This window comes from Apodemus sylvaticus, chromosome X (genome assembly GCF_947179515.1).
Source record: "Apodemus sylvaticus chromosome X, mApoSyl1.1, whole genome shotgun sequence".
NCBI classification, from domain to species: Eukaryota; Metazoa; Chordata; class Mammalia; order Rodentia; family Muridae; genus Apodemus; species Apodemus sylvaticus.
Window position 1 is genome coordinate 19268488 of NC_067495.1, and position 15915 is coordinate 19284402.

Below are 15915 nucleotides of genomic sequence, written 5' to 3' on the forward strand. Positions count from 1 at the left end.
TCTGGATGAAGAATTTAGAGGCTGGCTGGCTGGAGGTAAATGCCTGTAGAGTTACATGTGGTGGTGGTGGTGGTGGTGGTGGTGGTAGTGGTGGTGGTTGAATTCCAGGGACTGTCTGGGATATGGAACTACAGATTGGGTGGGCTGGAGGATCAAAAGGCTAGAGAAACACAGAAGTATAAAAATGGACTAATGGTCTACAGACCGACTAGTTGTAATGAAATATCAAGAGACTGTCATGGAGCTGGAAGGAGATCATCTGAAACAAGAAGCCAGCTGGGATAGGGAGTGGGATATTGACTGGGGTTGGCAGGCTGAGGGGTTGGAAGTCTGAGTTGGCTGAGTCTGGAGACTGCCTGGACTGGGTGTTTTGACGGCTTCGGTCTTGGGCCTGTTGGACCAGTGCAGGTTAGACTAGGTTGGAGGATTTCCTTAGGCTGTTAGGTGAAGACCCCAGGACGGCTGGAATGGAGATAGCTCCTGCAGGATGAGCTAAGGCTGGCTTCCAGCTGAGGTGCCAGTGCCTTGGGGCTGGTCCAGCTAGGGTGCTGGTGGCGACTGCAGGTGGGGCGCGCGGGGGTGGGTCGGGAGAGCTGGGTGGGGGCAGGGGCGGGGGGCGGGCCGGCGGCCGGGGCGGTCCCGCGCGGCCGCGCTGCGCAGTGACTCCGCAGCGGGCGGAGCGCCGTGGGCCGCGTCCTTCCGAGCCCTGGCGGTGGCGGTGGCGGCGGCGGCGGCGGCGGCGGTAGCCTCAGCTCCTGCGCCCCGTGCCGCCGGCCCCAGCGCTGTCTCCCGGGCCCCCTAGGGCCCCCGGGCCCCCGAGCCCGGTGCGCGCCCTCGCGTCCCGCCGGCCCCCTCCCCCGGCTGGGCCCGGGGGAGGGTGGCGCCGTGAGCGAGCGGGGACTGGGCTTTCCTGCCCATTCCCCTGTCCCTGGGCCGCCAGGATGGAGGCGGGGTCCGGTCCCCCGGGTGGCCCGGGATCTGAGAGCCCCAACCGGGCTGTGGAGTACCTGCTGGAGCTGAACAACATCATCGAGAGTCAGCAGCAGCTGTTGGAGACCCAGCGGCGGCGCATAGAAGAGCTGGAGGGCCAGTTGGACCAGCTCACCCAGGAGAACCGCGACCTGCGGGAGGAGAGCCAGCTGCACCGTGGGGAACTGCACCGGGACCCCCTTGGCGCGCGGGATAGTCCTGGCCGCGAAAGCCAGTACCAGAACCTGCGTGAGACCCAGTTCCACCACCGCGAGCTGCGGGAGAGCCAGTTCCACCAGGCGTCCCGGGACGTGGGCTACCCAAACCGGGATGGCGCTTACCAGAACCGGGAAGCTATCTATCGGGATAAGGAGCGAGAAGCGTCCTATCAGCTCCAGGACACTACCGGTTACACAGCCCGCGAGCGCGATGTGGCCCAGTGCCACCTGCACCATGAGAACCCAGCCCTGGGTCGCGAGCGTGGCGGGAGGGAGGCTGGGCCAGCGCACCCGGGCCGCGAGAAGGAAGCCGGCTATTCCGCGGCGGTGGGCGTGGGTCAGCGGCCACCGCGGGAGCGGGGCCAGTTGAGTCGTGGCGCATCCAGAAGCTCCAGCCCTGGCGCGGGCGGAGGTCACAGCACCAGTACCAGCACCAGCCCGGCTACAACCCTCCAGAGAAAGTAAGGAATGTGTTTGCAGCCCCCACCCCACCCATCCCTTCCCCTCTAAATCCCTCTCCAACTTAGCTGACAGATAAAGTGTAGGAAGCCCATGTCTGATCCCATTTCCTGCTTTGCCTGTCCCAGTCGGGAGAAGGTTCTCCTTAAGCAGCTGACATGCTTTCCCTAGCCACCACACATTGGTTTGGTCAGATGAGTGCGGGCTTCTTCATCTTTTCCCTGTAGAACCAAGGCCAGTTAGAGACTAAAGCAATCCCCACTACCTCCCTCTACTTCTTCAGCCCCTAGCGTATCCTTTCCAGAGGATGGCTAGAATAATTTTTAGACAGAGGTGGTATCAACTCAAACCCACCAAAGAGAGAAACACTCCTACACACCTTTTTTTTTGGGGGGGGGGGGGTGATCTTGTCTCGAGGCAGGTGGGGACCAGAATGGAACTGCAGTACATCTTGGCATGGGGGGGGGGTGATGGTGGCAAACATGGGGGAGCAAAGATGGAGGCTAGGCCCTTGGTTAGTTTCTCAAAGTCCAGCTGGTCTCCACCCTTCGAGAAAAACAACACCCATTTAAAGAGCCCTACCAGGAAGGGAAGTCCGTAGATCTTCCATGTGTCTGATCAGTTTCAGTTCCTGTGCTGGGGTCTGTACATGTGTCTGAGACAGGTTAGGAATATTTTCTGAGTTGATGGGACATGGACAGGGTCTACTTTCCCCATGTAGATCCCATTGTGTGCTGATTGGGATAAATGTATTAGGCTGTGAGTCAAGGGCACGGAGGAGGCTCACAGGGATGCCTTAAAGGCCCCCCTATTGCTTTGCTGCTATACTGAAAAGAACACTGAACTGGGAGATGGGAGGACTGGGTTCCCCTGCCAGCTCTGTTGCAGATTGGCTTTGTGACCTTGACTGAGTCCCTTCTTTGGTCAGTCCATCATTTCCCCTATATATTTTTTTAAAGGCAGGGACTGCCAACTGAGATTCAATGGGTATGTTACTAACCCAGCCACACCAAAGACCAAGTCTGAGGTCCTTTAGCAAATGGACAGGTTTCCCCTCCTCTCACTGCTCAGCTGGTCCTACCATGTGCCACAACTAGTGGAGTGTCTCTTGGAGGCTGGGCTGGGGGTGGGGAAGCCTTCTGCCTCAGGAAATCTGCTGGGAGACAGCTCTCTGCAACTCCCCCATGGTGAGGCAGCAGGCTGGGGTGCTGGGTTGAGATGGCTGGGCCCCAGGAGCAGCAGCTGCAGCTTGAGGGCTTGGCTGGGCTCCACTGCAGTGCACCCTGAGCTGAGTGTCAAGGTGGAGGGACAGTCCCAGAATGGGGGACAGAGAAAGACTGGATGGGCCATTGTGGTCCTTGAGCCTGGTGGCAGACTTCTCTAGGAGGGTCAGGCCTGTGATGGAGGGTGCAACCTCAGTATGTATGGCTCCAGGGAGCAGATTCAGGAACAGAGGGAACATTTGAGATAAAAATCAAGAGAACTTTTCAATCTAGCCAGTTGTGATGCAGTACGTTGCCTTAAGGGATGGGGGTAGTAGCTGGTCCAGTTGAAGTCTAAAGGGGATCTGAGAGAACTGGAGGAAGCAGATAGCTCCTGATTTGGGCATTAAGCCCAATGAAAAGACCTGACTCTTGATTTCAGAATTCCATTGCTCTCGGATTCTCTACACTGCAGACATAGGTCTGAATTTCTTGGCTGGCTGGAAGCCCATTTGCCCTTCTGCCATCCTTGCGGGCCTGCTTCTGACTCCTTCCTTCTTTTTGTACACTTTTCAGGTTGCTTGTTGGAATTCCTTGCATCACATTTCCTACTGACTAATAAAGAGGTTTAAATAGCACTTTGGATTTCTCTCAACCACATATTAACTGCTCGCCTATCTATGATTGCTTCCTTTGGACTTCACAGCCAAGCCCACTCAGTGAACAACAGCAACTCCATTTTAGAGAGGGAGAAACTAATGCTTCAAGATGAAGGGGCCTCATTCAAGGTTATGCTACTAGTTGCTAATGGGTCTCCAACTAGAATCTAAGTCTGCCTGTCTTAAAGGCATGTTGTTTGTTCCCTACAGCTTAACTACCCCCAGGAGTCTTGGCCTCAGGACCTGCTGAGGTACTGAACTGGGAAAAGCCAAAAGAGTCTTAGGTATCTCCAGGTTTTGAACTAGAACAGATGGGTCTGGAATGAGTGGAGTTGATTAGGAGAAAAGACAGCTGTCTTCCTCTTTCCCACCTTCCTCCTTGCCGGGTGTCAGAAGAACCTGTAGCCATTGCTGTAACCAATGCTGCTGCAAGCGACTCCCCTGCTAGGCCTGTTCTGGGTTTGTAAGGAGTGGGTGAGAAGGCTGCTGTTGGAAGCGCGGGCAGGCAGGGTGGGAGTTCAGCAGCTGAGGCTGCAGCATTGGGGGAGGACAGGCAGAGCTGGTTGGTACAGGCTGGGCTCTATTGGGCCCCAGGCTCCCTCTGGTGGACAGACTAAGAAGACTAGGGCCTGGGTCAAGATGTAGCTTGTTGGGAGCCTGTTCTGCCTAGGACTCAGTTCTCCCAACATCCCTATGTGCATCTGTCACTACCATCATGTCACAGCATAAGAAACCTAAGGCTCTGAGAAGTGCTGTCCATCAGAGGTCATGCTACTAACACAACATGCTCCGGTTCTTCTGATCTTGGCCTTCTTTGCTTTGGGCATCACCCATCCATGTCCAGGACTCCCACATCCTTCCCTACTGCCCTTCTGGACAGGTTCCAGGATGCCAGCATCTCTGCTGCCAGGCTCTGGGTGTGGTCTTCCTAGTGTGACAGAAAGCAGCATGAGTCCCTCCCTCCTTCTGGTCACTGGTACATGAGGGTTTAGTTGTTTTGCTTACTAGTTGTTGATCCTGACTAATGCTCAGATTTTTTTATGTGGGGCTGTCATCTCCTGCCATGATTTAAAAAGAGAGATTTTTTTTTTTTGGTTGTTAAGCTTGGTCTTTCCCCCACCCCGACACACTACAGTTCTGGCACCTAGAATGATTTCTAGAGGTTAGGACCCACTGCTGAGTGCCCCGTGCTGAAGAGAGCTCTCTTCCTACATTTTCTGCTTGGGCCTAGCTCTGTCTCTGCTGGATGCAGTGGTGGGCTGAACCCAGTATGGTGGGAACTGTGTATCCTCGGCTTCCTCCTCCCCACACCCCATGTGCAAGCTGGCTCACATTTAGATACTGAACCTAGAGACCGCCAGCGTGATGTTCTTGACACCCAGGGCGATGCATGGTCTACCACTTCACCACTTAACTATCACCATCTGCTTGTGGTGGGTGGGGTGTCGGTATGCTCCCCATAGGGGCTCAGGCCACGGAGAAAATGAACAAGTGAGCGTGATCCCAGGAGGAGGCTCCTTTGGTGTGCTGGATTCTTTTTCTAGGGTGTCTCTCTTTCCTTTCAGAAGGGAAACTGTTTATTGTCCCCCTCTGCTGGGTTGCGAGCATTATGGGAGAAAGTGATAATGTTGAGTTTAAGGAGAATTGGGAGTCTTGCTTTCTCTGTGTAGATCTGGGGCAAGAATGGGATTGTTGTCATCCACAAATATTTCTTGGCTGTGTTCACAGAGCAGGAGGGGCCACCAGGCTGAGCAAACACCATGCTCTTGGCATTTGCAGAGCCCTCTTTCCCACCAGCCAGGAAGACAGGGTTTTGGGCTTAGTCAGGCCATAGACATAGTACAGAGGACAGAGTGAACAGAAAGGGTGGGGTTCCTCAGAGGATAGAGGCACCAAAGTGAGCAAGGCCACTGTTTGAGGACCCGGGCAGTAGAGGAAGGTGCTTTGAAGTAGTGTACATAGTCCGTTGGTGTCCAATTGATGTTCACTGCCTGTTCTTTCTCTGTCCACCCCTTACCTACTATGGCTTCTGAATTTGCTGGGGGCAGAGTAAAAGCCTGGAGAATGGTGAAGAGGCCCTATTCATATTGAGTCTCAGCTTTCTGTGTGGTAGGCACTATCCTATGCAGCTTTTATGTAATAACAGCTAACATTTGTCTACTGCATTTATTGTGTGCTGGACACTTCGTTCTAAGTGCTTCCCATGTCATCGCTCATTCTGTCTTCACATGCATCCCTTTATGCAAATTGTTATTAACTCCATTTTATGGATGAAGAAACTGAGGTCTAGAAACTTCAGGTAACATAGCCAAGGTCCCTAAGTGAATATGTGGCAGGACTGCAAAAGAGCTGGTAAGAACCCAGGCGGCTGGGCTCCGGAGTCTGTAGCATTCTTGACATTCTTACCCATCAGGCAGCCCCATTTCTTATCTCATTTTCCCAGACCCCTTGCCAGGTGGGTGTTGGGTGTTACTGTTATCCTCAGATGAGGAAATGGGAAATCAGAGAGGAACAGTAAAGTAACCTGCTAATGAGACCTAGAATTCTATGGCTCTCAATCCTTCAATACACTGTTCCCTGCCCTAAGTGGGCTTTAGAGACATGGACCATAGACAGGACTCCGGCTTTCCTCCAACAGAGGTTCCCTCTTACAATTACCTCCGGATTTTTTGCCACCACGTCTTTCTGTTAAGCCTCTGATTAGCTGGAACCAAGCCATGTCTGCAGTCTGACTCTTACGTTTTCATTGTCTTTCTCTTTCTGTCCACAGATTCCCCTTTTTCTCTCATTTTTGGGAGTCCCTTGTCCTCAGACCGTGCTTGAGTTAGCCTGGCCTTGTGCTGCCAGCATCAGCTCGCCCGGGCCTCTGTGATTTCACTAATGCCGTTCCCTTCTCTTCGGTTAAATTTTTAAGGATGAATTAACTGACACCTCTCCTATGTTTATTTGCTGGTCCTTAATTTTTTTTTTAAATTTTATTTTCTGTGTGTGGCCTTTTTGCCTGTATGTATCTGTACCACAAGTGTGCCCATAGAGGTCAAAAGAGGGCGCTAGATTACCTGGAACTGAAGCTGTGAGCTGCCGTGTGAGTTGCTGGGAATCAAACCTGGGTCTTCTAGAAGAGCAACAAGTGATCTTAATTAGTGAGCCATCGCCCAAGCCCTTGTTGGTCCTTCTTTTTTAAAGATCTAATTATTATATGTAAGTACACTGTCTCTGTCTTCAGACACCAGAAGAGGGCGTCAGATCTCATTACGGATGGTTGTGAGCCACCATGTGGTTGCTGGGATTTGAACTCATGAACTTCAGAAGAGCAATCAGTGCTCGTAACCACTGAGCCATCTCTCCAGCCCCTGTTGGTCCTTCTTAATGCTCAGTTTATCCCTGACATTTGCAATGAGCAGGTTAGCCTTTTTATTTTCTTTTTTAACCTTATTTATTTTTTTATTTTATTTTATGTGTAGGGAAGTTTTGCCTGTGTGTCTGTGCACCATGTGCCTGCCCTGTTTGTAGAGACCAGAAGAGGGCACCAGATCCCCTGGGACTGCAGTTACAGATTGTGGGTGCTGGGAATTAAACCTGGGTCCTCTGTAAGAGCAACCAACTCTATTAACCACTGAGCCATCTCTCTAGCCCTGGGTCTAGCTTTTTACAATATCTTCATAGTTGTTCATATCTTGTGCCTCCTACTAAAACAGAGGTTCTCAATCTGAGGGTTACAACTGCTTTGGGGGTCTCATATCAGCTACCCTGCATATCGAATATTTGCATTACAATTCATGACAGTAGCAAAATTACAATTGTGAAACAGCAACAAAATAATTTTATGGTTGGGGATCACTGCAACATGAGGAACTGTACTAAAGGGTCACAGCATTAGGAAGGTTGAGAACCCCTGCTCTAAAAGGAGTCAGACTTGACTGGCATGTATTGAGTACAAGTTACATATCAGATTCTGTTCTTGGTGCAGGGGGGCATAAGAGAGGGGCTAAGAACTTGAAAGTGCTTTGCATTTCACATAGCTGCTCAGTCAATTCTGAGTAGACACATGAATGTCTAATTAAGTCCTGGTGAGTACCTCAGTTTCTCTTTATTCTGGACTCCTTTTGAGAGAAATGTCAACTTCAAAATTCTCTTGGCCTTTTCCACTTGCTCCCTGGGGGCATTTGGCGTATGACTTTTTGCCTTTTACGCCCAGCGGTCTCCCAATTCATATAGTGACAGAGAAGCAGAATTGGATAAGACTTTTAGAGATATACAAGCCAATCTGCTCATCGTTATATCTCCCTAGCATGCCGTGTCCGTGTCATGCTGCATTCTTGATCCTTGGAGCAAAATCCTCTCTCGTGAGTGAGCCGGGCAGTCCTGTACAGGACATGCATGCAGTTCACCCAAGTCCAGTTACAAGTTGTTGATTGATACATTTTTCTATTTCTTTTCCCTATTTATATCCACCCAGTCTTTATTGAGAATATACCCAAGGTCAGACAAAGCATCTTGGGGTGGGAATAGACTTGGCCTTTTTGGTTCCTTCCCTGTCAGGAGCCACACAGGGAAGAACGGCTTATTTCCTCCTTGGTGGGGAACTGTTTAGGGAAAGATGATTTGCCGAGTAGTCTAGTTTCCTCCTGGTCTCTACTCTCTCCCCAAGTGTCCAGTTTTTCTGTTTCTTGAAAGCACAGACACAGGAAGCCCATCTCGGATACTTAGTAGCTGAAGCTCCTTGGGACCTGGGAGAATCTGAAAGAAGTTCAGTGTCCTGGAATGTAGATTTTTGTATGAGAAGCATCATTTCACTTGCAGGAATTATTTTTTTTCCCGTCCCCTAGCAGGACATGGGGATAAAACTGCATTTTCTAATGTATGATTCATGCTAACCCCTCCCCCCGACACACACACACACACACAAACCCCCTGCCCGGTGCATCAGAAAGTCTCCTGCCTGCTCCTCATACTCATCAAGGTTCTGACTAGAATGGAAAACAGCTAATACTAGACGAGAATAGATGATACTTTCCTGCCCCCTAGAGGCGAAGTGCAACAAACAACAGGAAAACAGTCCTATCGTATCTTAGCTAAAACAAAGATGGCTAGCCGGTTATAGGACTGATTGGGATCGTTCCTCCCATGCTTTAGATGTAAATGAATCACCACCATCACCCGAGAGGTACCCTTCACTCAGAGAAAATGCAATTATGTGGCATTATGTGATTTTTTTTCAGACTATAAGTTTCATTTATTTTTTAATAAGAGTGCATTGTATGATTCTTGTGCTTTCTTAAAAGGTTAGGATGACTGTATATCCAGGTCTTATGATTTCCTACTGGATCCCAGGATACATTGTGTTACACTCACCTGAATCAAATTGTCTTAGGATCTCTATTGCTGTGAAGAGACACCATGACCACAGCAACTCTTATAAAGGAAAACATTTAATTGGGGCTGGCTTACAGTTTCAGAAGGTTAGACCATTATTGTCATGGCTGGAAGCATGGCATCATGTGAGCCGACTTGGTGCTGGAGGACTCAATAGTTCTACATCTTGATCTGAAGACAACAGAAAAAGAACTGGCATGAGATTCTGAGACCTCAAAGCCTGTCCCCTGGTGATGCACCTCCTTCAAAAAAGCCAAGTACTCCAACAAGGCCACACCTCCTAATAGTGTCACTCACTATGGGTCTGTGGGGGCCATTTTCTTTTAAACCTCCACCCAAGCCAATGTTTTCTTCTATATAACCATGTTAGAACTACTGTCGTTAGAGATTATGGTGTAGTCCTTGCTTACTATGTGTGAGGCCCTGGGTTCATTTTCTGTTGTATTCCTGAAGAATAATAAACATTGGCCATGAGGAAGAATTGTAAACAAATTAGTTATTTTCTCTTTAGAGCTCAGTTTATTCCTAGCATTGTAAAAAATTGTTGTTATATATGATATGATGTACCTAACTGGCACCTCACACAGCTGCACATCTGCTGTGTTAGCCACTTCTTGAGTAACCCAATTCAACTGTGCTTGTGAAAATTGAATATACATAGCCGATCATAGCACACAGTACGTGTTTGTTCATTGATAAACATTATTACTAACAATAGCTTTGTAAAACTCTGTGAGGAGAAGGAGGAAGAAGAGGCCATATAAACACTCCCCACAATTCTAAGAGAGAGGTTAATGCAGTGAATATTTGTGTGCCTGGTGCATGTCGCAGCTTGTGCCCTTAACAGGCAGACTTTGATGTATTTACACTGCATAGTTCTGGGTTCAGGCTGAAGAAAGCAGTTGTGGAAACAGATGAATCCAAAGTGGTATTCAATGTGATCTTGCCAGAGGGACGGAAAGGAAGTACCCTAAGGATTGGTATCTGCCCAGACCCATCAGGGAAGGCTTCCTGGAGGAGGTGGTCTCTGAATGAAGGCTCAGAGAACGAGTTGGAGTTGTCCTAGGTGAAAGAGGACTACATACAGGTTGCTGGGAATTAGGGGCAAACAGGAGGTTAAGGAAGGGGGAAACAGCCTAAGTATATCCATCCGTGAAATACTTGCAAAAAGAAGGAAGACTCTTATCAGTCAAACAAACTAGAGCAGCACCTGGGAAACAGGGAGGTTTATCAAAGAGGAGGAGATCCTGGAGCATTGGTCAGCCTAAATCATGAGGACATCACAATTTAGGGTTTTAAGCTAGCCAGAGAGGTGCCCATTGCACAGTGTATTGAGAGTCGCATTTTGGAGCAATCTCCCTAGAAATACAGGCCATAAGATAGACTTGAAAACATCGAGTGAAGGAGTCATATAACAGTCTAGATGTGAGACTGTAAGATCTGCACTCCTATTCACAAAAGCCAAGATAGGGAAGCGGTGCAGATGCCTATTAACAGATGAATCAAGAAATTGTGTATATATAAACAGTGCAGTTTCATTTACCCCTAAAAAGAATTAAGTAGTGTCATTTGTAAGAAAAAATGAATAGAACTGGAAATTATGCTAAGCAAAATAAGCCAGATGCAGAAAGACAATTTTGTATGTTTTTCTCATATGCAGAATCTACATTTATATATATGTATGTAATATATATTTATAGATATATGTGGGCTAGGGAGATGGCATAGTGGGTAAAATGCTTGCTGTGTAATTGTGAGGCCCTGAGTTAGGATTCCCAGCACCCACTAAAAATCTGGGTGTTTTAGTGCACTCCTGTCATCCCAGCACTGGGGAGGTGGAGACAGGAGAATTCATGAATCTTGTCAGCTAGTCAGTCTAACCAGTCAGTGAGTTCCACGTCCTTTGAGAGACCCTATCTCAAGAATAAGGTGAAGAGCTGATTTGGAAGTCACTCAATCAACCTCAGGCATGTCCCCACACAAAACACACACACACACACACACACACACGAACAGGTGCATATATGACATGAAAGCAAAAATGGGACTATTTGCAGGGAAGAAAGACACCAGTGGAGGGAGGAGAGAAAAGTAAGAGAGTGCATTGGGGGGATAAATATAAGCAAAGGACAAAAGTACACATGTGGATATTATATAATGAGTCTTTAGTCCCAGTACTCGAGAGGCAGCGGTAGGTGAATCTCAAGTTCCAGGACAGCCAAAGCTATACAGTCCTGAAGATTTAAAAAAAAAAGGGAAGGAAGGAAAGAAGGAAGGAAGGAAGAAAAACAACACAACGAAACCAATTTTAAAAAGAAAACAATTTGTTAAGATAGTCGATCTCATTAAAAGAAAAGAAAAAAGACCTGCACACCTGGGTGCCGGAGAGATAACAGTAATGACACGAAATTCTTCAAGGGCCATCAGAGAAGGGAACAGAGCCCACTGCAGGAGCTCAGAGATGTCGCAATCATTCATGATCAGCAGGGTTGTAAATGTCAGGTGCTGAAGCTGGAAGGGCCTGAAGTGTGAGGCTGAAGGAGATTTACTTTACAGGTGAGAAGATTGAGAACAGAAGAGACAAAAGACTGTTTAGGGCCATGTGAAATGGGAACAGGGGAGAGTGTTCCTGACTGCAAGAGGCTCTCTAGTATTAACGCTGATGTTCAGGGCAGCTTCTCTCTAATGTGCCGTTTCCTGCTCTAAAAGCTTACGAAGGTGAAATTGTTCTGTGTTCTACTTATAGAAAACCCAAATGAAAGAAAGAGGAAAGCTAGGACTCCAAGAGATTGGGTGACTCGTTAGGGATGAAGCTTGAATGGCAGACTGGCCTTCGGCTCCTCGTCGGCTCTTTAGGACCAAACTTCTTGTGCCTGGATTTTGCCTTGCTGGGATTTGTTTGGTGTATCTGAGGCAGCCCAGAGGCGATTTCTAGCTTCATAGCCAGGCTTGGCCATCCCCCCCTCCCCATTTCAATTTTCATATAAAGGAGGGTTGTGCTTTTGAGAAAGACAGACTTGTATTTGAATATAAACTCTGCTTCAATGTGCTAGATAACCTCAGTGGAACCGTTTTTCTGTTTTATAAGCTTTTATTTTCTGGTCTTTAAAATGGAATGACAATGCCCACTGCTCAGCATTCACTGAGATCATTTGAATCGCTGATGCTTGTATGTGCTCAATAAACAATCATTTTCATTCTTTTTCTGAAATCTCCTGCGGACAGTGATTTGAAGGTTCCAAGCTTTGCTTTTCCTGAAAATGGTATATTTTCTCCTTGCTAATATGGGGCTGTTGGGATGTTCACTGTGTCTTCCTTTCTGCCTCAGACACCAGTTGACTTGAAATATAGCTTGAACATCTGTTTTGATCTGTCTGTCTCTCTGTCTCTCTCCCTCTGTCTCTGTCTCTCTCTGTCTCTGTCTGTCTCTGTCTCTCTCTCTCTGTCTCTGTCTCTCTCTCTCTCTGTCTCTCTCTCTCTCATCTTCTTCTTCTTCTTTTTTTTTTTTTTTGTTCAATTTCTGGTCTGCTCTTATCTGTGCTCTTAGAATAAGTAACCGTAAATCCTTCATGACTCAGGCAGGTATAAATAATTGCTGGGTGTAAATAGTTGAGTAAATGGAAGGCTGGAGGGTTTGGAATGGTGATGTTCGAAGAGGGTGGTGCAGGCTGGGCTGCTTGAAAAGGCATCTGAATAGATGGTTGTGGGAGCCAAAGTATTAGTTTAGAGCAGTGCTTCTCAATGCTGCAACCCTCTGATGCACTTCCTCATGTTCTGGTGACCCTCCCTTCCCAACCATAACAGTATTTTCATTGCTACGTCATAACTGTAATTTTCTTTCTTTTGGGGGGGTTGTTTGTTTGATTGTTTGTTTGTTTGTTTGTTGAGACAAGGTTTCTCTGTGTAGCCCTGGCTGTCCTGGAACTCACTTTGTAGACCAGGCTGGCCTGGAACTCAGAGATCCATCTGCCTCTGCCTCCCAAGTGCTGGGATCAAAGGCGTGTGCTGCCACCATTGCCCAGCTTGTAATTTTCTGCTATTGTGAATCATAATGTAAATATCTATGTTTTCTGATGGTCTTTGGCAACCCATGTGAAAAGGTTGTTTGACATTCTCTAGGAAGTCAGGAGTTACAGGTTGAGAAACTGCTGGCTTAGTGTATCCAGTTCTGGACCCACCTCTCTTGCTTCTGCCCTAAACAGAAGCAAACGCTGGAGACCAGAACCTCATATCAGGAAAATTATCATTCTATCTGCTTGGTATGTGCAGTATGAAAGACAGAGATCCCAAAAAAGGAAAGGCCCTTGATTTTTAGATTTTTAAAAAGCATACCAGCCAATCAAGGTGGCACCCAGCTGAGCTAGAAGGCTGAGGCAGGAGGATTATTTGAGCACAGAATTTCAAGACTAATCTGGGCAACACTATCAAGACCTCATCTCAAACACAAGAGGAACAAAGTGAGCACAAATCAAAGCAATGTATATATTCAATATTATTTTTTTTATTTTTAACTGACATAGTAATTATGCATGTTTATTACACACTCTGTGGCATTTTAATATACATATACAATATGTGATCACCAAGTCAGGGTACTTATTAACCTATATTCAAACATTTACATCTCTTTGTATTAGGAACATTAAAAACCCTCTCTACTAGCTAATTTGAAATATTCCAGTAGTTTTTGCCCACCATTGTTATCCTACCGCACTATGGGACAATAGAAGGTATTTTTTCTGTCTCCCAGCACCTCTATACCCAGGAACCATCTTCCCCCATTCCCTTCTCATCCTTTTCAGTCTTGGTAAACACTATTCTGTTCTATATTTCTGTGAGATTAACTTTTTAAAAAAGGTTCTATGTATAAGTTAGATCATACAGCATGCACACACATTTTTAAATGATATGCGAAGAGTTGTAGAATAAAAAGCCCGTATCTTCTCAGGCACAGTGGCACATGGCTATAATCTCAGCTCTTGGGAAGCTAAGAGAGGAGGGTTCTGAGAGGGGAGGAGCCAGGCTAGTGTACATAGAGACGTCTTGTCCAAAAGAGGCCGGGCTCTTGCTTCCTAGCCCCTGGAGGTAGCCACTCCTTTTTGTTGTTGCTGGTTTCTGTTTAATTTTATATTTTTAGATAGAGTCGCACTAAGTGGCCCTGGTTGGCCTGGACTTGCCACATATAGGTCAAACTGGTCTCAGATTTGCCTCCTGACTTCGGCCATTATGTGCGTGTATCACCGCACCTAGCTGTTTATTTCAGACAGGATCTCATGAAGCCCAGAAGAGCTTTAGGCTTGCCATATACCTGAGGCTGATCTTGAACTTTGGTTCCCCCTGGTTCCATCTCCTAAGTACTGAGATTATAGACAGGAGCTCCCATGCCCAACTGGATATGGTCAGTTTTATCATTTAGCTTTTCTGGTAGTAACTTCATTTCTCTTTATTATTATTATTATTATTATTATTATTATTATTATTATTGTGTGTGTGTGTGTGTGTGTGTGTGTAAGTCTTACTATGTAGTTACACGGGTATGGAATTTATGATCCTAACTCCTCTGCCTCCCAAGGGCTGGTATTGTAGACATGCATGCACTACCATGCCCAGCCAGGGAAAGACTTTAAATGCTTTTTTTCATCCTGAACCACAATACAGAAAAGTGCTCATATCACAAATGGTAAAAAACATACAAACCAAACACCGACTTAACCAGTAATCATATCAAGATCTGATTCTCAATTTAGTTTACTTGGTCTCAGGGAAGCCTTTCAATGTGAAAGTCTTGATCTATTCTTTATTTTTTTTTTTAAATAAAACCTTGACATTTCTTTAGTGTGTGCACATGCACACACATGCACATGAGCACAAACAGCATTTTGTATGGAAGTTAAAGAAGAACCTGAGGGAGTCTGTTCCCTTCTTCCGCCATGTGAGCTCTAAGTACCAAACTTGGGTCATCTGATTTGGCAGCGAGTGCCTTTACCAGGCGAGCCATCTTGCCATCACCCTACGTTTTTTTTCTTTAACATGCACTTATTTGTTACATTCTTTGTCAGCTCCCTTCATTTATTTTTTTTGTTTTCTTTTTCTATAATGTTGGTAAGTTGGATATTGGACATACTAGATTGATTTGCTAAGCCACATACCTTTTCTCTGCTATTTTCTGCCTTACAGACTATGAATGACTTCCTATAACTCTTATTCTTTGTCCAGAATCACTTGTCCATTTGCTGGTTTTACATGGTGATTCAACCGGGAGCTGATTGTTATAATAGATGTCTTTCAAAAGCCAAAATGAAAAGCAGTTTATTTGGGGCCACTAAAATGTCACTAGACACTCTAATCCATTCCTCATAGCTTAGTTCCTTTCACCAGGAGCCCTGTGACATTTTGCCTTTGCGAGAATACCAGGCAGCTTGTGTTCTGAGTCCAGGACTTAGAGTGACAAGGAAGGAAGGAAGGATTTTGTTGTTGTTGCTGCTGCTGCTGCTGCTGATGATATGTGTGTGTGTGTGTGTGTGTGTGTGTGTGTGTGTACGTGTGTACATTAGAGTACAACTTTCAGGAGTCAGCTTTCTCATTCCACCGTGCAAGGTTTAGGGAGCAAACTCGAGTCATTAAACTTGCATGGCAGTACCTTCACATGCTGAGCCATCTCTCTTGGCCTGAAAGGATTCTATATGTTGTCAGTTTATCCCTTTGTTAGGTTTTGCCCCCTGGTTATGTCTATTTTTCTTGATACATAGTAAGGCTAAATCTGGAGGCTCTCTTGGCCTCTTCTAGCCAAACTTGCTCCCTCCTCAACTGCAGCCCCCTCTGAGGTGTTCTTCGAGAGCCTTCAACTCCCCAAGTACTCTTTTCTTTTCCTTTTTTCTTTTCTTTTCTTTTTTTTTTTTTTATTTTTGGTTTTTCCGAGACAGGGTTTCTCTGTATAGCCCTGGCTGACCTGGAACTCACTCTGTAGACCAGGCTGGCCTTGAACTCAGAAATCTGCCTGCGTCTGCCTCCCAGAGTGCTGGGATTACAGGC

General features: G+C 46.8%; 1 protein-coding gene across 3 annotated transcripts in view; it reads left to right on the forward strand.

Annotated features, from left to right (window-relative positions):
* The first annotated feature begins 679 nt into the window (after positions 1-679).
* Positions 680-15915, forward strand: part of Iqsec2 (IQ motif and Sec7 domain ArfGEF 2) — an 82670-nt gene continuing 67434 nt past the window's right edge. For all 3 annotated transcript variants that reach the window (XM_052170464.1, XM_052170460.1, XM_052170463.1), the window contains exon 1: positions 680-1648. In XM_052170464.1, coding sequence (XP_052026424.1) covers positions 942-1648 — 707 coding nt within the window. In that variant the 5' untranslated portion in view covers positions 680-941. The remainder of the gene's footprint in view (positions 1649-15915) is intronic.